This window comes from Bufo gargarizans, chromosome 2, assembly GCF_014858855.1.
Source record: "Bufo gargarizans isolate SCDJY-AF-19 chromosome 2, ASM1485885v1, whole genome shotgun sequence".
NCBI lineage: Eukaryota > Metazoa > Chordata > Amphibia > Anura > Bufonidae > Bufo > Bufo gargarizans.
Genome location: NC_058081.1, coordinates 421,990,737 through 422,015,664, shown reverse-complemented (window position 1 = coordinate 422,015,664; position 24,928 = coordinate 421,990,737). Strand labels below are relative to the sequence as shown.

General features: G+C 43.5%; 1 protein-coding gene across 1 annotated transcript in view; it reads right to left on the bottom strand.

The window, feature by feature from the left end:
- The window catches only part of TENM2 (teneurin transmembrane protein 2), a 3,034,822-nt gene that overhangs the window by 139,169 nt on the left and 2,870,725 nt on the right, over positions 1-24,928 (bottom strand). Inside the window, exons 26-27 of the mRNA XM_044277356.1 lie at positions 16,737-17,033; positions 14,617-16,231 (exon numbers count right to left, since the gene is read on the bottom strand). Coding sequence (XP_044133291.1) covers positions 14,617-16,231; positions 16,737-17,033 — 1,912 coding nt within the window. The remainder of the gene's footprint in view (positions 1-14,616; positions 16,232-16,736; positions 17,034-24,928) is intronic.

Here is a 24,928-nt window from a genome sequence, read left to right as displayed (position 1 = left end):
GTTCAGGTCAGGAGAGTTGGCAGGCCAATTGAGCACAGTAATACCATGGTCAGTAAACCATTTACCAGTGGTTTTGGCACTGTGAACAGGTGCCAGGTCGTGCTGAAAAATGAAATCTTCATCTCCATAAAGCTTTTCAGCAGATGGAAGCATGAAGTGCTCCAAAATCTCATGATAGCTAACTGCATTGACCCTGCCCTTGATAAAACACAGTGGACCAACACCAGCAGCTGACATGGCACCCCAGACCATCACTGACTGTGGGTACTTGACACTGGACTTCAGGCATTTTGGCATTTCCCTCTCCCCAGTCTTCCTGCAGACTTTGATTTCCGAATGACATGCAAAGTTTGCTTTCATCCGAAAAAAAACACTTTGGACCACTGAGCAACAGTCCAGTGCTGCTTCTCTGTAGCCCAGGTCAGGCACTTCTGCCGCTGTTTCTGGCTCAAAAGTGGCTTGACCTGGGGAATGCGGCACCTGTAACCCATTTCCTGCACACGTCTGTACACGGTGGCTCTGGATGTTTCTACTCCAGACTCAGTCCACTGCTTCCGCAGGTCCCCCAAGGTCTGGAATCGGTCCTTCTCCACAATCTTCCTCAGGGGCCGGTCACCTCTTCTCGTTGTGCAGCGCTTTCTGCCACACTTTTTCCTTCCCACAGACTTCCCACTGAGGTGCCTTGATACAGCACTCTGGGAACAGCCTATTCGTTCAGAAATTTCTTTCTGTGTCTTACCCTCTTGCTTGAGGGTGTCAATGATGGCCTTCTGGACAACAGTCAGGTCGGCAGTCTTACCCATGATTGCAGTTTTGAGTAATGAACCAGGCTGGGAGTTTTTAAAAGCCTCAGGAATCTTATGCAGGTGTTTAGAGTTAATTAGTTGATTCAGATGATTAGGTTAATAGCTCGTTTAGAGAACCTTTTCATGATATGCTAATTTTTTTAGATAGGAATTTGGGGTTTTCATGAGCTGTATGCCAAAATCATCAATATTAAAACAATAAAAGGCTTGAACTGTTGGTGTGTAATTAATCTAATTAATTACATTAATATAATGTAATTAATCTAAAATATATGAAAGTCTAATGTTTATCAGTACATTACAGTAAAATAATGAACTTTATCACAATATGCTAATTTTTTTAGAAGGACCTGTACTTGAAGTTTTTTGGTGTGATATATATTATTGAATTTATCGACACTATTGAGTCATATGAATATAGTGTCGATCATATCTACCATAATATATGTGACTGTAATGTTGTATATTATTGCTACATTGTTCTTATAAATTTTATTACTTTAATTTTATGGGGATTTAATAAATATTTTCTGCACATGTCAATCTGGTTGCCAAGTGTATGAGCGCTCGCTCATTACTCTATTACTACAATATCCAAATCAATTGGTCACGTGACCAGATTAATCCCACTAGGGGTCCTTTCCTTAATGTAACTTTAACTTGTATTCAACCTATTAAATAAACAAAATGCCCAAAACAAAAAGGTGATGGCACGAGATTTTTTTTCTAATAATACAATCTTTTAATGGGAGAGCAGTGATTGCCTCAGGAATGCATGTGTGGTCGCATGCATTTCATAAATCATTTATTAATTATTTTCTTTTGAATTATGTAATAATTCTCAATAAACAGCAGTGTCTTTCTTCATGTATTGTTAGCTGTCTCTTAAAGGGGTTATCCAATATCATAAACTGCCCCCCCCCCCCCCCCATGTTCCAGGCCTCTCACAGGGAATCTAGTTACCTGGCTTGCTGCTCCCTGAGCTGCTCCTGGTCCCCGTGCACGGGTGACGCTAGGGAGGCTCGCCCCTGGCTGCTCCCCCCGACAACAGATGCTTTTATCTGCACACGGGAAGAAGCAGTAGCGGGGATGCGGGGACCAGGAATGGTGCAGGGAGCGGGGAGCCAGGTAAGTATAATCCCTGTGAGTTGCCTGACCCCTTTAAACCTCAGGGAAAACTTTATGTTGTGCTTTAAACACAATGTACATTAAATCTCACTGATTCACAATGCTTATATCATATTATCTGTAGCTCAATTGGTAAATCTGCTGTATTAAGCAGTGTTAATGGCTACACTTCACATTGCTGTGCAAGCCTTTGTTTAGCTGCCCTTTAAACTATCGTGCAGTCACTGCCTGTTCTCAACTCTCCCTGCTTAAGTTACACAAAACATTCATTCATCTCTGCATATGGCCATAACCATTGTCTCCCCCTGACAAAGCCGCGCGTGGCAAAACATGTTGGGAGGGATTGCTTTAGTTTTTTATTCCAGCTGATTATGCAAAGATGAATTAATGTTTTGTGTGTCTTAAGCAGGGAGAGTTTAGAACAGGCAGTGACTGAACGTATGTGAGCATGTGTGGGAATTATGTAGCACTTCTCAATACCAGCAACTGCAAGTAGCAATTGTATCAGAACGTAGCAGGCAAGCTACATCATACTAGAAGGCCTTGAAGTCAGCAGCTGCTTGAGATGAGCAGCATTGAGATTGAGTTTAAGTCTGTAAATAGTTTAAAGGGCAGCTAAACAAAACCTTCCACAATAATGTAAAGTGCAGCCATTAACACTGCTAGATAGAGCAGATTTTCCAATTGAGCTACAGATATTCTGAAACAAGCATTGTGAATCAGTGAGATCTAATGTACATTGTGTTCAAAGCACAACATTAAGCTTTCTCTGAGGTTTAAACGATAGCTAAACAGTATAAAAAGTTAAACACTGCTATATTATAATTGGTTTATTGAGAATTATTACATAACTACATAATTCAAAAGACACTAAAATAATAAATAATTTATGAAAAGCCTGTGACCACACATGCATTCCCGAGGCAATCACAATAAAAGATTTTGTGCTATTTTAAATATATTTCCTTTTTGTTTTGGGAATTTAGTTTATTTAATAGGTTGAATAAAAGTTACGTTTTAGTTACATTAAGGAAAGGACCCCTAGTGGGATTCCTCTGATCACGTGACCAATTGCTTTGGATATTATACTGTAGATTGAATTGCAGATTCCCAATTGTTGGTTTCAGGAGCCTGCAACTGTAAAGGTGACTTCACAGATTTTAAACTATATGGTAGCAATAACTACATAGATCTCTATGTATCTATCACATCTGCGTACCAACATGCCAGTGTCCTAAGACCACACTATATACAGTTAGTAAAGCTAAAAAAAGGACATATGTACATCCAGTTCATCTTATTATCATACAAGTTTGATCCAATGAAATGTAAAAAACGAGGTAGAACACAATTTTCCTCATGTTAGGAAAAAAAAATCCTAGCTGACTACAAATCTGGCAATCGGAATAACTCCCTGGGTCAATGACTATGGTTGAGTGAACCCGAAGCCTACTAATGGCTGTGATTGGCCAGAGCAGCATGTGACCCAGGCTCTATATAAGCTTGAGTCACGTAACACTGCACGTCACTGCTGTTTCAAGTGTAGGGAAAGGATGCTGGACTGGTAATTTCAGGGAGACAATAGGAGAATCTAACTCAGCGATCTACAGAGAAATAGTTGTGTGGGTGCAGGGCACAAACATTTTATCCTGACCTGAGCACATTGACCAAAAAAACAACAACTTTTATCCGTCTGTTAGTTAGGTGGGCGGCGGCCATTTTATGCAAGCTCAGTGGACCAGCACTGCATCTGAGCTTTTGGGACATTGTAAATCACATTTTTTTTTGGCAATCTACAACATCTGCAAGTGTTAAATTCAAGTTTAATATATACAGCTTTCATATTCTGTTACCAAAAAACACTCTTTTGGCAATCTACAACATCTGGATTAGTCAGTGAGCAATTTAAGCTAGAAATACACCCATAATTTTCTGGGGTTTTAAAAACACAGTATTTTGCCAAAAAACTGTATTTAAGTGTTAAATTCAAGTTTAATATATACAGCTTTCATATTCTGTTACCAAAAAAAAACCACTTTTGGCAATCTACAACATCTGGATTAGTCAGTGCGCAATTTAAGCTAGAAATACACTCACAATTTTCTGGGGTTTTAAAAACACACTTTTTTGACAAAACTACTATTTTCAGGCCTTGCAGCATCAGCACGTGTGAAATTGCAGGCTTATATACTGCTGTCAAATTGTGTCAGTTGTGTTTGGGCAAAAAAATAAATTGTTGGCAGCCTTTGATGCAGATGTACATTGTGAGATACACCCTTAATACATTTGGGTTAGATTCAGAGATTTGAAATACCGCCATTTGGTGCACCAATATTGAATTCAGGCCTACCCAGACCGTGCAAGATACACCCTATATAGACAGGGCTTATATTATTTCATTAAAGGGACTCTGTCACCAGTTTCTAACCCCCCCCCTTTTAAAACTATTGTTCTCTCCATGGTGCCCTTGTCATTACAAAGCTGTTGTTATAAGATAAATCCGCCGTCTAGTTTTGATAAAAATCGCTTTTATCTAACCTGTCAATCTTCTGGATAAGGTGCCCAGGGCGTTTCTGAAGGTCTGAATCTGCCACTCTCCGCCGCCGCCGTTGGTGCCCAGCTCCTCCCATGATCCTTTCAGCGCCACCTGGATGTAATGAAATCCGCCTCTGGCTCTCCTCAGTGCCCCCTCCTCCTTTTCAAAGATCCCGCGCGTGCGCACAGGCCTGTGCCTGATGCGCCCATGCAGACTTTTAGATTCTGCCTCGTTGAGCGAGGGATCTTTGAAAAGGAGGAGGGGGCACTGAGGAGAGCCGGAGGCGGATTTCATTACATCCAGGTGGCGCTGAAAGGATCATGGGAGGAGCTGGGCACCAACGGCGGCGGCGGAGAGCGGCAGATTCAGACCTTCAGAAACGCCCTGGGCACCTTATCCAGAAGATTGACAGGTTAGATAAAAGCGATTTTTATCAAAACTAGACGGCGGATTTATCTTATAACAACAGCTTTGTAATGACAAGGGCACCATGGAGAGAACAATAGTTTTAAAAGGGGGGGTTAGAAACTGGTGACAGAGTCCCTTTAATAAAACACCCTTTTTGGGGCAAAATACACAATATTTCAGGCCTTGCAGCATAAGCACGTAAGAAATTCCTGGATTATATACTGCTGCCATATTGAGTTATTAAACAAACACCCGTTTAGGTAAAAAAAAGTTTATTTGGCAGCCTTTGCTGCATATGTTATTGTGAGATACACCCTTAATACATTTGGGTTATATTCAGAGATTTGAATTACCATTTGGTGCACCAATATTGAATTCAGGCCTACACTGGTTCAAGCCATGTGAGATACATCCTCTACCTACAGGGGTTTGATTCAGGCATTTGATATACAACCATTTGAAATACAGCCAGTTTGGGCAAATAAACCTTTAATTCAGGCTTACACTGGTTCAGGCTGTGTGAGATACACTCTCTACATACAGGGGTTTGATTCAAGCATTTGAAATACAGCCATTTTGGGCAAAGAAATCTTTAATTCAGGCCTACACTGGTTCAGGCTGTGTGAGATACACCCTCTACATATGGGGGTTTGATTCAGGCATTTGAAATACAGCCATTTGAAATACAACCATTTTGGGCAAAGAAATCTTTAATTCGGGCCTCCACTGATACAGGACGTGTGAGATGCACCCCCTACATACAGGGATTTGATTCAGGCATTTGATATACAGCCATTTTGGGCAAAGAAATCTTTAATTCGGGCCTACACTGGTTCAGGCCGTGTGAGATGCACCTTCTACATACAGGGGTTTGATTCAGATATTTGATATACAACCATTTTGGGCAAATAAATCTTTAATTCAGGCCTAAACTGATTCAGGCTGGGTGAGATACCGCTTCTACATACAGGGGTTTTTATTCAGGCATTTGAAATACAGTGTGGGGATAATCTTTCATTTTGCTCAACACAGACTTAACAAATACTAGCTCACTTCAGCGGGTAAACACAAAGAAACACAGTCCATATGAAATGGTACAACTCACAGTCCTCCGTAGTTCCAGAGTTCCATCACCCGCTGGAGAGGGGGGAAAAGAGTAGGCAACGGCAGGCTTATCTACAGCAAAACGCCACACAGCTTTACTCCCAGTCTGTTACACTTCCAGACTAGGAACCACACCCCAGCTCTACTAGGATTCCTGACTTAAATAGGCCAGGCAACACCTGGCCTGGATACGTGGGAGTAGTCATCCCAACCTGCTTTTTGACTACTCCAATGAAACCTGGCCCGGATCAGCTGGAGCTAGCAACTAAACTACTTCTAACAACTGTCAGTAACCTAGGGTTACTGACAAAACATTACCGGTTAATTTCACTGAAGCCAGGTACCTTGTGAGATGTATCTACCATCTGTTATGGCACATTGTGCCTTCTCACAACAGCCATTTGAAATACAGCCATTTTGGGCAAAGACATCTTTAATTCAGGCCTACACTGACACAGGCCGTGTGATATACACCCTCTACATACAGGGGTTTGATTCAGGCATTTGACATACAACCATTTGAAATACAGCCATTTTGGGCAAATAAATATTTAATTGAGGCCTAGTCTGGTTCAGGCCGTGTGAGATACACCCTTTACATACTGTTGTTCTATTCTACTATTAATTAAACACCCATTTAGGGCAAGATCCTAAATTAGAGAAATATGAGGAGAATGTCAAATAATGGACGTGGCCCAGGTCGTGGTGCTGCTGGTGGAGCTCCTGTTGCAGGGAGAGGACGTGATCGATCTGTGCCAGCTACATGAACAAGTGAAACCCCTTCCTCAGGTGCAAGTAGGCGACAGAATCTGCAGCGGTATTTGGTCAGGCCTAATGCGGCTCTACGAATGGTGAGGCTTGAACAAGTACAGGTGATAGTAGATTGGGTTGCTGACAGTGGATCCAGTTCCTTCACATTATCTCCCACCCAGTCTCTTGCTGAAAGACCACAGTTGGCACCTCCAGACGATGTCCATCAGTCTTTCACTTCACCCCCTTGCAAATCAACCAAGCAGTCTGAGCCCCAAGTCATGCAGCAGTCTCTAATGCTTTTTGATGATTAGCAGGGTTTCCCAGGGCCATCCACCTAGCCCTGCCCCAGAAGTGGAAGAGATGCCGATGCCCAACCACTTATCTTTCAAGATGAGTACATGGAAGGACCATCGCAGCATGTCTCGGATGATGATGAAACACAGGTGCCAACTGCTGGGGCTTTCAAAGGTGTGCATACTGACAAGGAAGGCAGGGGTGAAGACTGGGTGGAAGATGATGTGGAGGACGATGCGGTCCTCGACCCCACATGGAATGAAGGTCATGCGAGTGACCTATGTAGTTTGGAGGTAGTGGTCGCACAGAGCCACCAGCAGAAGAGGGAGCAGGGTGCAAAAGCGGAGCGGCCATCCTCTAGACCAGTGATGGCGAACCTATGGCACCCACACCCTGGAAAAAGTCTATGGTGTACCAATATGCCTTAGACTTTTCCTGCCATTCATCAGCGCAGGGCGCACTATGAACAGCACAGGCAGTGCACTGAATGTAGGCAGCTATTATAGCTAAATGATAACGTACATGGAAGATATACTATACTGACTGTAGTATTCAGGGTAAATTGCCGTGTTGGCACTTTGCAATAAATAAGTGGGTTTTGGGTGCAGTTTGGGCACTTGGCCTCTGAGCGGTTCGCCACCATTGCTCTAGACAGTACGCCTGCTACTGCCCACCGCAGCAAGGGACCGAACACACCAAAGCCAGCTCCAAGGAGTTCCCTGGCATGGCAGTTCTTCAGACAATGTGCTGACGACAAGACACAAGTGGTTTGCACGCTGTGCAATCAGAGTCTGAAGTGAGGCATAAAGGTTCTCAACCTGAGCACAACCTGCATGACCAGGCATTTAAGTGCAAAGCACGAGCTGCAGTGGAGTAGACCCCTAAAAACCCAAGAAAGGTCTCTGGCTCCTCCTGCTTTCTCTTCTGCTGCAGTATTGGCCTCTTCATCCACCTCTGGAGTGACAGTGCCACCTGCCACCCCGCAAACAGAGGATCTGCCAGCAACACCAACACCTGGGTCACTAAGCATCTCCACAATGTCCCACGGAAGCGTTCAGCTCTCCATCTCCCAAACGCTGGAGAGGATGTATTCCCCTACCCACCCGCAATCCCTAGCCCTGAGTACCAGCATTTCTAATTTACTGGCCTTTGAAATGCTGTCATTCCGTCTGGTGGAGATGGATAGTTTTAAAGGCCTTATGGCGGTGGCTGTCCCACAGTATGTCGTGCCCAGCCGCCACTACTTTTCAAGTAGGGGGCCCGCAGCTGACTGAGTATTAAATTTTTTTTTTTAATTAATGTGGCGAGTGGACCGGGCGTGGGTGGCGCTGTGATAGGGGCAGTCGGACTCGGATCCGGAGGGTGGAGGTAGAGAGGCAGTCTGGGCGTCGGTTCGCCGGAAGTGAAGGAGGCGGAATCGCATAGTAGGAGTGGCACATACAAGGAAGCTGCTGGAGTGATGGTGGCTGGCTTGGCGCATGGCGAGCGCGCAGTATGGGTACGGTTCGGTCAGGTGTCGGTCGGTTCAACTTCAAGTGGCTGACGGTAGGGCTGACTAAGGAGTGGGACTGAGTCTGTCACTATCTGAGTCTGTCCGACCGAAGCGGCAGCCAGAGGCGGCAGTCAGTGGAGTGACGTGGAGTACTGTAACTGGGAGTTACTCTGGAGACTAGTGTAGTGGACAAGTGAGGAGACTGGAGTTATTTCATCTGTGTGTGTGAGGTACATCCGGCTGTACCTCACACACACAGATTAAATAACTCCAGTAATACAGACCCCTTCAGATAGGATTAGGTGGCTGTGTCTTTGCCAAAATGCCATTAACCATTACGACACCACACTATTAAATAATGCAGCTGTGTCAGGCTTGAGCAGGTATATGTGTGAATAGGGAAGATGCTGAGATCCGGCTGTACCTCACAGTGAGGTACAGCCGGATCTCAGCATCTTCCCTAATCCATATTCACACATATACCTGCTCAAGCCTGGCAGGCGCGGCTGCATTATTTAAAGGGATTCTGTCATCAGATTTAACCCCTCTAACCCAAACATATGCTCATGTCCAGACTAATAAGACAAATCCTAAGCTGGCCTTATTAAACCTCACTGTGGGTCTATTTGCCCCCAAAAAAACTGTCAATCACTTACTTAAGGTGCCCAAGGGGAGGTCCGTTAATACAGGGTGCCCGACCGCACCCCTCCCCGTCTGGTGCCCAGCGGCGCTGAACTGTAGATAGCGGCACAGAAGACAGGGAAGGGGGCACTGGGCACCGGACGGCGAGGGGTGCAGCCGGGCACCCTGTATTAATGGACCTCCCCTTGGGCACCTTAAGTAAGTGATTGACAGGTTATAAAAGCCTTTTTTTGGAGCAAATAGAGCCACAGTGAGGTTTAATAAGGCCAGCTTAGGATTCTTCTTATTTGTCTGGACATGAGCATATGTTTAGGTTAGAGGGGTTAAATCTGATGACAGAATCCCTTTAATTTGTGTGGTGTGGCAATGGTTAATGGCATTGGTGAAGACACAGCCACCTAATCCTATCTGAGGGGTCTGTAACACAAGAAGGTGAAAGAACATATCGTGGGGTGTGCATGTATTAGACAGACGGTAGGGATATGTATCTTCTGTAGTTTGGGTATTAGGGAGAGTAAGGGGTATACCTGTATATCTAGTGCTGATACAGAGCCGCTCTTCACCTACACGTGTATCAGCGCTAGATATATACCCCTTACTCTCCCTAATACCCAAATTACACAAGATACATATCCCTACCTTCTGTCTAATAGACAAACACACCCCACAATATGTACTTTCACCTTCTTGTGTTACAGACCCCTTTACAATTTAACAATCTTCTTTAATACACAGACATTTAGATTCGTACATTTCCTACACTGGCACAAATGCATTGCTAGTGACCAACTGTCTGTGCTCAGTCCTACGCGTAACCGTCGCAAGTGCATAAGGAGCTTCAGATGTGGTGGGGAGTTCTGAGAGGTATGTGGGGGTGGGAGATCCGGGAGGGGGGGCCATAAATTTTTTTTGCTAAGGGGCTCAGTCATTTCTAGCTACGCCCCTGGCGCAATGCCATCTGTGGCAAAGTGCACCGGACTACGGATACGTGGACCAGTAAGCACGGTCAGGGCCGTTATATCTCCATAACAACACACTGGGTAAATGCAGTGGCGGCTGGGCCTGAGGCGTATAGCAGTTTGGCGCGTGTCCTTCCACCACCGAGGATTGCAGGGCGCTTCAGTTTGCTTCCTGTTGCTTCCTCCTCCAAGTCTGCTTCCTCATCCTCTATCAGCTCATCATCCGATCAGCGTAACACCTTCACCACCAACTTCAGCACAGCCAGGGGTAAAAGACAGCAGGCAGTTTTAAAACGTATCTGTTTGGGGGACAAACCCCACACCGCGCAGGAGCTGTGGGTGGGCCTTGAACAACAGACCAATGAGTGGTTGGTGCCAGTCAGCCTCAAGTCCAGCCTGGTGTTGTACGATAATGGGCGAAATCTCGTAGCAGCTCTGGGACTAGCCAGTTTTACTCACATCCCTTGCCTGGAGCATGTGCTGATTTTCCTTTAAAATGACCCCGATATGTCAGAGCTGCTGCATAAAGTGCGGGCCGTCTGTGCACGCTTTCGGAGTTCTCACCCTGCTGCTGCTCGCCTGTCAGCGCTGCAGCATAACTTCGGTCTTCCCGCTCACCACCTCATATGCGACGTGCCCACAAGTTGGAACTCCACCTTGCACATGCTGACCAGACTGTGCGAGCAGCAGCAGGTGATAGTGGAGTTTCAACTGCAGCACACACCGATGAGTCACTCTGCAGAACAGCACCACTTCACCACCAATGACTGGGCCTCCATGCGAGACCTGTGTTCCTTGTTGGGCTGTTTTGAGTACTCCACCAACATGGCCAGTGCCGATAACGCTGTTCTCAGCGTTATTACACAAATTACACAAGATACATATCCCTACCTTCTGTCTAATAGACAAACACACCCCACAATATGTACTTTCACCTTCTTGTGTTACAGACCCCTTTACAATTTAACAATCTTCTTTAATACACAGACATTTAGATTCGTACATTTCCTACACTGGCACAAATGCATTGCTAGTGACCAACTGTCTGTGCTCAGTCCTACGCGTAACCGTCGCAAGTGCATAAGGAGCTTCAGATGTGGTGGGGAGTTCTGAGAGGTATGTGGGGGTGGGAGATCCGGGAGGGGGGGCCATACATTTTTTTTGCTAAGGGGCTCAGTCATTTCTAGCTACGCGTGTCCTTCCACCACCGAGGATTGCAGGGCGCTTCAGTTTGCTTCCTGTTGCTTCCTCCTCCAAGTCTGCTTCCTCATCCTCTATCAGCTCCTCATCCGATCAGCGTAACACCTTCACCACCAACTTCAGCACAGCCAGGGGTAAAAGACAGCAGGCAGTTTTAAAACGTATCTGTTTGGGGGACAAACCCCACACCGCGCAGGAGCTGTGGGTGGGCCTTGAACAACAGACCAATGAGTGGTTGGTGCCAGTCAGCCTCAAGTCCAGCCTGGTGTTGTACGATAATGGGCGAAATCTCGTAGCAGCTCTGGGACTAGCCAGTTTTACTCACATCCCTTGCCTGGAGCATGTGCTGATTTTGTCTCCTTCTCTGTCTCCTTAAAAAAACGCTCCTGGCGATGCTGGAAGAGGATGTGGCACAGGAGGAGGAGGAAGAGGGATCATTTAGTAGGGTTTCCGGCCAGTCATTCCCAAGTGGCTCCGAGGGTGTGTTCCTGCACCCACAAACCCAAGGTACACAATTCTCCAGCCAGGGTACAGTTCTGGAGGATAAGGAGGTGGAGGATGAGGAGGAGGACTAGGAACAATGTTCACAGCAGGGTGGCACCCAGTCCAGATCATGGCCATCACTGGTGCATGGATGGGGGGATACAGAGGACACAGTCAATACACTTCCCACAGAGGACAGCTTTTCGTTGCCTTTGGTCAGCCTGGCACACATGAGCGATTACATGCTGCAGTGTCTCCATAACAACCGCCGAGTTGCCCACATTCTAACTTGTGCTGATTACATGGTGGCCATGCTGCTGGATCCCCGTTACAAGGACAACGTATCGTTCTTAATTTCCTCACTGAAGCGTGATCGTAAGATGCGCGAGTACAAGCGCATGCTGGTAGACGCGCTGCTGGTGGCATTCCCACCTGACAGTGGGGGCACAGTGGAAGCACAAGGCAGAGGATGAGGAAGAGGTCGCAAACGCAGCTGGGGCACCGCCAGCACCTCAAAAGGCAGGGTTAACATAGCCGAAATGTGGAAAAGCTTTGTCAGCACACCACAACAACCAGCACCACCAGCTGACATGAAACGTCTTAGCATGAGGCAGCATTTCACCAACATGGTGGAGCAGTATGTGTGCACACGCCTACACATACTGAATGACGGGTCTGCCCCTTCAAATTCTGGGTCTCTAAATTGGGCACATGGCCTGAGCTTGCCCTTTGCGCCTTGGAGGTGCTGGCCTGCCCTGCAGACAGTGTATTATCTGAACGTGTGTTTAGCACGGCAGGGGGCGTCATCACAGACAAACGCAGCCGCCTGTCCACAGCCAATGTGGACAAGCTCACGTTCATTAAACTGAACCAGGCATGGATCCCTCAGGACTTGCCCGTACCTTGTGCAGAATAGACATGTATACCAGCACTAAGCAGCCAATTGCTCGTTCTTGTATTTTGGATATTTCACACTATTTTAGAGTGTACCCTAATTAAAAAAAATAAAATTAAAACCAAAAACCTGTGTTGGCTACCTCGTCCTCCTCCACCGCCGCTTCCACCTACTCCACAACGTCCACTGCCTCCTCAAACTCCTACTCCATATGGAACTCCACCACATAAAACAAATTTTTTATTTTATTTGTACGTATTTTATTTTATATAATTTCACTACTTTGTCATTTACATTTTTGGGTGAAATTTGCCAATTTTTGGGTGTATATTACCACTGCTATACCTAGTAGGCCGGTTAAAAAAAAATATATAATTTTCATTAACATTTTCGGGTGAAATTGACCAATTTTTGGGTGTGACGTACCACTGCTATACCTTGTAAACAGAAAAAAATTAATTAAATTTGTTTGTTACTTTTTCTGGTGAAATTTACTAATTTTTGGGTGTGATATACCACTAATATACCTATTAGACCAGCCCAAAAATAAAAAAAATTGTCAGTTACATTTCCTGGTGAAATTCACCAATTTTTGGGTGTGATGTACCACTGCTATAACTACTAAACAGGTAAAAACAATTTTACATTTTTGGGTGAAATTCGCAAATTTCTGGGTGTATATTACCACTGCTATACCTAGTAGGCCAGTTAAAAAAATAAATATAATTTTCATTAACATTTTCGGGTGAAATTTACCAATTCTTGGGTTTATAGTACCACTGCTATACCTAGTAGGCCGGTTAAAAAGAAATTCAAATTGTCATTTACATTTTAGGTTTAAATTCACCAATTTTTGGGTGTATATTACCACTGCTATACCTAGTAGGCCAGTTAAAAAAATATATATAATTTTCATTAACATTTTCTAGTGAAATTAACCAATTTTGGGGTTTATAGTACCACTGCTATACCTAGTAGACAGGATAAACAAAAAAATAATGTAATTTTCATTGATATTAACAAATTTTTGGGTGTATAGTACCACTGCTATACCTAGTAGACAGGTTAAACAAAACTAAAAAATGTCAGTTATATATTCTAGTGAAATTCACCAATTTTTTGGTTTGATGTACCACTGCTGACAGCTTAATAAATTTCAATACTTTTTCTTTTACGCCTGCTATGCATAGGTGACAGGGAATAAAATTTAATATATTATTCAGTAATTAATGTGCGCCACATCCTTTCATTCAATGATTAAACTTTGAAAAGTTGTCACACTTTTATGCTTTAATAATTTCTCCCATATTTCAACTCTATAATTTTAAATTTGAAAAAAAATTATTCCTCCCTTGGATGTGGTCTCTCTTTCTCACGGCTCCCTCCCGTCTCTGGCCTGGAACCCTGATTTACCGCCACCGGTGATCACCATGGTAGGCGCATAAAAGAACATTCAAAGTTGATAGAGCAGATATCAAATTAGATCGTGAACATCACGGGGACGTGCAACATGGTGGGACAGTAAGTGTGCACACGCCTACACGAACTGACTGACAGCAATTTAGTAATTATAAAAAAATGGTCTTTAAAGAGAATCTGCCTCCAAAACATCAAGTGCAATCCTCAGCATTGTATATAGCAGAAATAACTGAGCATAACTCTGTTTTTTCTGACTTCATTTGTATATCAAGGCCATCTTATCAGTGATTGATAGCATTCCATGGGTAAGTGTGTATACAGATATAGTTGTCAGTCACTGATAAGAAAGCCCCCATGAACAACTGAACTTTCTGAATCTTTTCCCACAAATTAATCTGCTTAGCTCCTTCTCCTCTATACTATGTTATCTGCAGATTGCATTGCATTTTGTGGTGACATGTCTTCTTTAAATGCCCTTTTTGGCAGTACTCACTTACCTGTCACATAGTTTTTTAAGTCCATTTCAGTACTCAGAGGATTATTGTTCTTAAACATGTATAAATTAAAAGGAGCAGGGTCTCTTCCAATTTTCTTCCATTTAGTGTAATCTGGAGATATCCAACGTCCAGCCAACACATCATAATCTCTCTGGGCAAAATGAACAAGCTTTGTTAAAGAGTCATATAATCCTCCATGAAACCCAATGACAAGCTGAAAGTTTGGATTGGAATCAAAATAAATTTCACCAAAGGGTGTATACTGCAACTGTTTAATCATCACCCCATTGATGCTGAAAGCTGCTAATGGTGTGCCTGTGTTATCAGAGGCAATGTAATATTCTTCCCCACTGCTGCTCTCCATTGCAAAAAGGTGGCCTTGCAAATCATAATACAGAGAAATAATTTCTGAGTTTGAGTGATTATAAATGTGGGTAACCCGTGTTGGGTTGTGGAGATCAGCATAGAAGAACTGAAGATGGAGGCCTAGGTTGGTTTTGCATGAGGATCTACGGCTCAGTCCATCATAACGATATTGTACATTCCATCCAAGGACCTTGTTATATGCTCGGGTGAGAAGACCTTTTGAGTTGTAATCAAAAATATCTGCACCTCTTTGGCTCAAAAAACCATCATCATCTATTTTATACTGTACATCCCCCAATCGAGTTATTCGATCTCTGAGATCATATCTCAGTGGCAGAAGACGTACACCATTTCCAGGGGTCAACAGGTACAGGTTACCATTTAGGTCATAGTTGTAGCGCCATGTTTGTCTGTCATTAACAGCAACAGTCAGCAGCTGACCATCTCCATCATATTCATATGTGTACTTAGTTGTGTTAGCATAGGGACCAAGCTTTAATTCTCTTTTTATAACTCGTCCCATACTGTCATACTGCACAGTCATCCAATACATAAGTGACCTAAATATTTCATACTGGACTTCTTTGATGCGGCCATGAGTATCAAAATGTTTTGTCAGTGTCATCACAGCAGTAGTAATGATTTGATTAACATCATAGTAAATAACCCCAAATTTTCCAAAGTGTTCAATTTTTCCAGAAATGTCATCATAGCGGTATAGTTCAACGGGAAGTGGGGTTTCACTTATAATAGGCTTAATACTTGCAACACGGAAACTGTTGTCATGGTAAGTGTAGTCAAACCTTGCGTTCACCATGCCTTCTTCAGAAAACCTGTATATTTGTTTGTCCACTAAGGGTCCAATTTTTCGATAACGTATTGTACAAGAAAAACCACCACTTTGGAGGTTAACCATTTTTAAAACTCCTGTAGTTTCATCATATCCAAATGTGACTGCAGTACTGTCATAAATGATTTCGGACAACTTAGATAGTTTTCCATACTTATAGAACACTTGTCGGCCAGTACCAAGATAAGACGTTTTAAGAATCCGGCCATCTTCACTGTAGTCAAAAATAATTGATGCATTGCTTTCTGGGGGATTGTATATGTTCCTGATGTAGCCAATAGATGCATGAGTTGACATACTGTGTCTAGCTACGCTTGGCATAGTTACAGAGTAAAGACGATCTGATGAGTCATATTCAAAGATGTACTGTCGCTGACTTTGAAGAAGAAGCACCATAGACTGCAAAAAAATATATATATATTGCATTATTTAACAATAAACATCAAAGTCCCAAAATATGCAGAATGTATAGAAATGAAATCAGTAATAAAGTGGCAAAAAGCTCTCTGCACTGAAGAATATTTTCAAGAGATATGTCCAACATTAGAAAATAACATTTTGAACTATAAATTTTGATAGTAAAGGACACTAATTTTATTACTTGAATAAGGATATGACTGAGAGATAGAAGATGGTTTATAAATGTGTTTGATTTGACAGCATTCCCTTTATCAGTGTGTAGAGAGAAAGCTGTCAATCACAATATGGATGTTAATAAGGACCAACACTTCTTATCCTAGGAGTCCAGTCGGGATTTACTCTTTATACTCAGATATAATACACCAAATCACATAAACCAGTATACTGTACCACATAGCTCATTTTCAGTCCCTCTATCTGTTTTCAAGCAGGGAATCATAAGCTTTGATTTAATTACTACATCTGATCAGAAAGTGCTGCATACCTTTTCAAGATATGTATAACTCCATGTCTTTCCATCTGCAAACGAGCGAGAAATAATTCTTCCCTGCTTATCCATCTCAGTTCTTTCACTCATTGCTCCACGTTGAAGTCCAGATAAGCGACCATTGAAGAAATAAGATACATTGACAGGTGCAAGCCCACTGCTTGGAAGCCACAAAAGTGGCCGTCCTAACTGATCATAGACAATCCTTAGAGTAAACTTCCGATGATCATCATATATTTTTTCTGTATGGGAATTTCTATCAAAATCTATAGATAGCAAGTTTCTTCCATGCACCTAAGGAAAAAAAAAATGTCTACATTAATGTCAGGTTAACAACACATGTTGTGTAAGATAAACTGAGTGTTTAGAGTTCACTAATATATTCTAACTTGACAGGTGGGATCCAGTCTCTCTTTTTTCAGTTATTTACAAAAGTTGATTCTATAAACTGTATAATAAAATCTTCACATGTATTTATTTTCTTTACATATTTTAGGGAAGAGATGAAAATGTAATGGACAATGTCTAACCTTCTCTTAGAAGGGTTACAACATAATTGATTAAAAAAATAATACTCAATTTAATGTACAAAACTATATCTTTCTGACAAAGATAGAACCAGTTGGGTACTTCACATGGAACTAAAGCTTCTGCCATTCATTGCTCCAATTAATCTGTTACAGGGGTTGCCATTGTAGTGAGGTAAAGATAATATCTCAAAACTGGACCATTTTTGTTAATAGAAAATAATTAGTTTTTCATGCTATACATAAAAAAAAAATCTAATGTTGGCACAAACTTTTTAACTCATCCCTAGCATCTGACATACATGTACATGGCTTTCGGCTGCCATAGCAACTGGACAGCTCCTGCAAAGTCTCCCAGACCTGGCATACTTAAGTTCTTATTGAGCCCTTCCTCATGTACAATTTTCCCATAGACTACATTGGTACACTATTGCAGTCTTTGGGAGAAACAATCTGGTAATTGCATGTTCAAAGCCTCTATTGGGCTAAAAATGAAGTTTAGAAATTCACATCACCTTACTTATTTTATAAAAAACAAAAACAAAGAAAACTGTAAAAAACATACACAATTCCTGTCACCGAAAATGCCTGAACTCTTAAAATATTAAAGTATTAATCTTGCATCATGACTGAGGTAGCGAAAAATAAATAAATGGACAAATCACAGTTTTTGCTCGCCTTCCAACAAAAATTGAATAAGGCTACTTTCACACTGGCGTTTTGGTTTCCATTTGTGAAATTCATTAAGGATCCCACAAGCAGTCCAAAACGGATCAGTTTTGCCCTTAATGCATTCTGAATGGATAAGGATCTGCTCAGAATGCATCAGTTTGGCTCAGTATGGCTCTGTTCCGTCTCCATTCCGCTTTGGAGGCGGACACCAAAACGCTGCTTGCAGCATTATGGTATCCGTCTGATGAAACTGAGCCAAACAGATCCTAACACACAATGTAAGTCAATGGGGACGGATCCATTTTCACTCACACAATATGGCAATAATAGAAACGGATCTGTCCCCCATTGACTTTCAAAGGTGTTCAAGACGGATCTGTTTTGGCTATGTTAAAGATAATACAAATGGATCCGTTCTGAACGGATGCATGCGGTTCTATTATCTGAACGGATGCGTTTGTGCAGATCCATAATGCAAGTGTCAAAGTAGCCTAAAAAAATCAGCAAAAAGTCATACATTCCCCTAAATAGTTTTAATAAAATTAGCCCATATACAGCTCCGTATACAAAAATATCAAGTAATAGGTATCAGAATATGATGATGTAAAGAATAAATCTCCTTTCCCCCCCAAAAAATTTAAGGATATTAGATCATGACAAAAACCATATAAATTTGGCATCAATGTAATTGTACTGACCTACACAATAAAGCTAATGTGTCATTTTTACCACTCTGTGAACACCATGAAAACAAAACCCATAAAACAATGGCAGAATTGCATTTTTTTCCATAGATTTTTCTCCAGCTACTCTACTTCATCATATGGAATACTAAATGGTACCATTAGAAAGTATAATTGTCCCACAAAAAACAATTGTCTAATATGGCTATGTGAATGCATAAGTAAAAACAGTTATGGCTTTTGGAATTCAGAGAGTAAAAAAACCAAAATGAAAAATAGATAATAGATTTCACATATCAATGTTTTGTTGCTTTTGTATGTATATCAATAGAAAGAGGTATAAACATAGGCCAACTGAATAGTTAGGATTAGGGCTGAGCGAACCCGTACTGTATGATTTTGGGGTGTCCGTGACACATTTTCGTAAAAGTCCGGGTTCGGGTTCGGTGTTCGTCGCTTTCTTGGTGCTTTTTGAAAGGCTGCAAAGCAGCCAATCAACAAGCGTCATACTACTTGCCCCAAGAGGCCGTCACAGCCATGCCTACTATTGGCATGGCTGTGATTGGCCAGTGCAGCATGTGACCCAGCCTCTATTTAAGCTGGAGTCACGTAGCGCCGCACGTCACTCTGCTCTGATCAGTGTAGGGAGAGGTTGCAGCTGCGACTGTTAGGGCGAGATTAGGCAGTGATTAACTCCTCAAAAACAATTAATTCAGTGATCGATCTACAGCTGTGGATCATTGAACTGCTGCTATTCAATTGCTCACTGTTTTTAGGCTGCCCAGAGCGTTTTTCAGTCACTTTTTTCTGGGGTGATCGGCGGCCATTTTGTGTCTTGTGGTGCACCAGCACAAGCTGCCACCAAGTCCATTTAACCATCAATAGTGTGGTTATTTTTTTGCTATATCCTACATCAGGGGCAAGCTGCCACCAAGTCCATTTAACCATCAATAGTGTGGTTATTTTTTTGCTATATCCTACATCAGGGGCTTGGCTGTGCTTGCAATTTTATTGAGGGGTGAAATACAATTGCCAAAATAGCAGTACCCTAAATCTGGAGTTTCAGCTGTGGCCAGCCAATTGTAATGCATCCCTCTGCGAGCGTAATACCCTGTTGATACCCAGACAGTCAAAAGGGAATGATGAGGTCATAAGAATTATTTCTACCTTTGACACTATGAGTCAGGAGGTGAGGGAGGTTATCACCAAGTACTGGCCTATTCTGTTAATGGACCCCGATGTATGGGACAGGCTTCCCCCTCGCCCCGGCATTACGTTCAGGAGGGGCAGATGTCTCCGCGACAGATTGGTGCATAGTCACTATTCGGGACCGACTCCCAAGGGAACGTGGCTGGATCGGAGGCCACTGGGCACGTTCCGTTGTGGAACCTGTATGGCGTGTAAAAATATTAATAACACAAAAACAAATGCATGCTCAGTCACGGGGAAAATATATGATAGTCGTGACTTTTTTAACTGCCGGAGCAAGGGGATGGTCTATCTGGCCCAATGCGCATGCCCTAAGGACTATGTGGGCAAAACCTTTAGAGAATTTCGTAAGCGCATACTTGAACATCTCAATGATATTAAAAACAAGAAAGACACCTCACTTGCGAACCACATGTGGGAAGCTTATGGTGGTGATCCGAGAACTCTTCGCTTCTCCGGACTGGAACTGGTCAGACGTTCACCCAGGGGGGGGCGACTGGGACCGCAGGATCCTCCAGAAGGAGTCGGGATGGATCTTCCTGTTCCAGTCGCAATCCCCAGCAGGTTTGAATGAGCAACTTACCTTCTCCTGTTTTTTATAATATTTCCGGTTCCTGGTACTCCTGTTTCTGATTTACCCGTTACTTCATCCTCTTTGGACAAAAACTAAAAGCTTATCGACACGTGAAGTGTTAATATACAGAATTTAGGACTCTTATACATTTGAATGGTCCTCATATCACCTATCCCTGTGTATCTATGCATTGAAATATACGTTATTTACAAACAGCATGCAACTCGACACACCACTCGCCCCCCAAACCTCAATCCATCTACCAGTGGCAGAAACATCCCTCCCCCTTAGCTTGTGTATGGCCCCTCATGTATGTTCTTAACCTTCCATCTGAATTGGCTAGGAATATTTTTATAAGTCCTCCTCCGCATGATTATGGCCTCTCATATACCCTCCTTTCCCTACACTTTGATTTATTTTTGTGAATTATTTGGGTTATCAGCCCACCCATATGACCTAAATTGCATTCCTCTATTAGTCCATCCAGTTATTTTATATTTCAAAAGGATGGCCTGGTACTTCTGCGACATGTGAACACTCTTACTATTGAATTGAGGGTGTGGGAGCGCTGATCAGATGATGGAACGCATAACCACGCCCCCTGTGAGCCGCTATGGAATGCATGGTCCCGGGCCCGCAGCACACTGATGACGTAGGCGGGCGGTGATTGGCTGCCGTGGGTGGAACGCACGGCCATCTTGGTTTTCTCGGCGTGCGTTCCAGCCACAATTTAGAACCAACAATTACTATATAAGCGGTCAGTAGAGGCTTTAGTTAATATTAATAATACATTAACCACTGCCTGTCCAGCTTGCCACCTGTCTTATAGTGGGACACTCCTAGGACCTTTTATAATTCTCTCTAGGTGTGGGGTCACATGAGCCTTTGGTGGGAAGGTGATTGGTGCAGGACTAGGGAGGACCACCCCAATTACTATATAAGCGGTCAGTAGAGGCTTTAGTTAATATTAATAATACATTAACCACTGCCTGTCCAGCTTGCCACCTGTCTTATAGTGGGACACTCCTAGGACCTTTTATAATTCTCTCTAGGTGTGGGGTCACATGAGACTTTGGTGGGAAGGTGATTGGTGCAGGACTAGGGAGGACCACCCCCACCTGTAAGGTATAAGTAGTCGGTGTGTTGACCTGCAAATTGGAGCATCATCTTTTCAGCCCCCTGGAGCACCCCTGATTGTGGATCACTGGTTGGCGAGACCCTCATGACCGGATAAGTATATTACCATCATTTGACAATTTTTTTATTTTTTTTATATATCTTGCCTGCTCATTTATTATCTGTATGGTCTCTAACAGTTAAAATCCACCTCGGGATGCTCCAGCAACCTTGGTTCTTTTCTTTCATTTTTGGACCCTAACCATGGTCCTCTATGACTTGAACGGTTGTTATGTAGCCGCTTTATCCTAGCAGCAACTTTTGTTGTAGCCGCTTTATCCTAGCAGCAACTTCTGTATTTCATTTATTTTTTATATACTCCTTTATGGTCTCCTGATGAACCTTTTGAGTAAGGGGAAACGCGTCAAGACTGCTTTACAGCACTGTAAACCATTCCGCCAGACTGGGGGTAACACTTTGTCTTTTATCAAAACTGGAGACCTTATTCCATAGTGTCATAATTATTGTTGTCGCACAGTGGATTCAATCACCCTGTCAGTCTATATTACTATGAAGGTATAAGTTAACCACCTCCTGACCGCCTAACGCGCCGATGCGTCCGGGAGGTGGTTGATTTACTCCTCCTGGACGCATCAGCGCGTCATCTCGCGATACCCGAGATTTCCTGTGAACGTGCGCACGCAGGCGCGCGCGCTCACAGGAACAGAAGGTAAGCGAGTGGATCTCCAGCCTGCCAGCGGCAATCGCTCGCTGGCAGGCTGGAGATGTGATTTTTTTTAACCCCTAACAGGTATATTAGACGCTGTTTTGATAACAGCGTCTAATATACCTGCTACCTTCTCCTCTGGTGGTCCCTTTTGTTAGGATCGACCACCAGAGGACACAGGTAGGTCAGTAAAGTCGCACCAAACACCACACTACACTACACCCCCCCCCCCGTCGCTTATTAACCCCTTATAAACCCCTGATCACCCATGATCACCCCATATAAACTCCCTGATCACCCCCCCTGTCATTGATCACCCCCCTGTCAGGCTCCGTTCAGACGTCCGTATGATTTTTACGGATCCACAGATACATGGATCGGATCCGCAAAACACATGCGGACGTCTGAATGGAACCTTACAGGGGGGTGATCAATGACAGGCGGGTGATCACCCATATAGATTCCCTGACCACCCCCTGTCATTGATCACCCCCCTGTCATTTATCACCCCCCTGTAAGGCTCCATTCAGACGTCCGTATGATTTTTACGGATCCATGGATACATGGATCGGATCCGCAAAACACATGCGGACGTCTGAATGGAGCCTTACAGGGGGGTGATCAATGACAGGCGGGTGATCACCCATATAGATTCCCTGATCACCCCCTGTCATTGATCACCCCCCTGTCATTGATCACCCCCCTGTAAGGCTCCATTCAGACGTCCGTATGATTTTTACGGATCCATGGATACATGGATCGGATCAATGGATACATGGATCGGATCAATGACAGGCGGGTGATCACCCATATACATTCCCTGATCACCCCCCTGTCATTGATTACCCCCCTGTAAGGCTCCATTCAGACGTCCGCATGTGTTTTGCGGATCCGATCCATGTATCCATATATCCGTAAAAATCATACGGACGTCTGAATGGAGCCTTACAGGGGGGTGATCAATGACAGGGGGGTGATCACCCATATACACTCCCTGATCATCCCCTGTCATTGATCACCCCCCTGTAAGGCTCCATTCAGACGTCCGCATGTGTTTTGCGGATCCGATCCATGTATCCATGGATCCGTAAAAATCATACGGCCGTCTGAATGGAGCCTTACCAGGGGGGTGATCAATGACAGGGGGGTGATCAGGGAGTCTATATGGGTGATCACCCCCCTGTCATTGATCACCCCCCTGGTAAGGCTCCATTCAGACGTCCGTATGATTTGTACGGATCCATGGATACATGGATCGGATCCGCAAAACACATGCGGACGTCTGAATGGAGCCTTACAGGGGCATGATCAATGATGGAGGTGATCAGGGAGTCTATATGGGTGATCACCCCCCTGTCATTGATCACCCCCCTGTCAGGCTCCGTTCAGACTTTTTTTGGCCCAAGTTAGCGGAAATATATATTTATTAATTTTTTGTTTTTTCTTACAAAGTCTCATATTCCACTAACTTGTGTAAAAAAATAAAATCTCACATGAACTCACCATACCCCTCACAGAATCCAAATGCGTAAACATTTTTAGACATTTATATTCCAGACTTCTTCTCACGCATTAGGGCCTCTAAAAAGCCAGGGCAGTATAAATACCCCACATGTGACCCCATTTCGGAAAGAAGACACCCCAAGGTATTCCGTGAGGGGCATATTGAGTCCACGAAAGATTGAAATTTTTGTCCTAAGTTAGCGGAAAGTGAGACTTTGTGAGAAAAAAACAAAAAAAATAAAAATTTCCGCTAACTTATGCAAAAAAAATAAAAAATTCTATGAACTCGCCAGGCCCCTCATTGAATACCTTGGGGTGTCTTCTTTCCAATGTGGGGTTACATGTGGGGTATTTATACTGCCCTGGCTTTTTAGGGGCCCGAAAGTGTGAGAAGAAGTCTGGGATCCAAATGTCTAAAAATGCCCTTCTAAATGGAATTTGGGCACCTTTGCGCATCTAGGCTCAGGGCCGTCTTTAATATTGATTGGACCCTGGGCAAAAATTTACTTGGGCCCCTGGATCCCGCCTTCCCACACCTTAGCAGGCAATCACGCTCTCCACCACAACACACAAAAAATCCACACATCTGGTAGAGTCCAGTGATATAAATACTTCCAGTTCTGAAGACTCCAGCGGCTCAGGATCAGTGCTCTGGGCAGCTGGGCTCAGGCTGGAAGTGGGCACCGCTCTGCAGGAAGGAGACCAGGGCTCAGCTCACCCCAGTGTTACAGTGCACCCCAGCACCCCACAGTATGCAGTATAGCACCCTCTAGTATACACCAACCCACAGTATGCAGTATAGCACCCCACACTATACAGTACCCCACAGTATATAGTAGAGCAGTATAGCAGCCCACAGTATACAGCACCCCACTATACAGTAGTTTACAGTATAATAACATAACAGCCCCTGTCACCTTTTTCTGATGTAATCTCATTACCCGTATACTCAATATTAGGAGAATAGCATAAACTCCTAATGCTGGCCATACATGTAATGTGTGCGGAGACCCTCAAATGCCAGGGCAGAACAGACACCCCACAAATAACCCCATTTTGGAAAGAAGACGCCCTAAGGTCTTCGCTGATTGGCATAGTGAGTTCATAGAAGTTGAACTATTTTTTGTCACAAGTTAGCGGAAAATTATATTTTTTCATTTTTTTTTTTCTTACAAAGT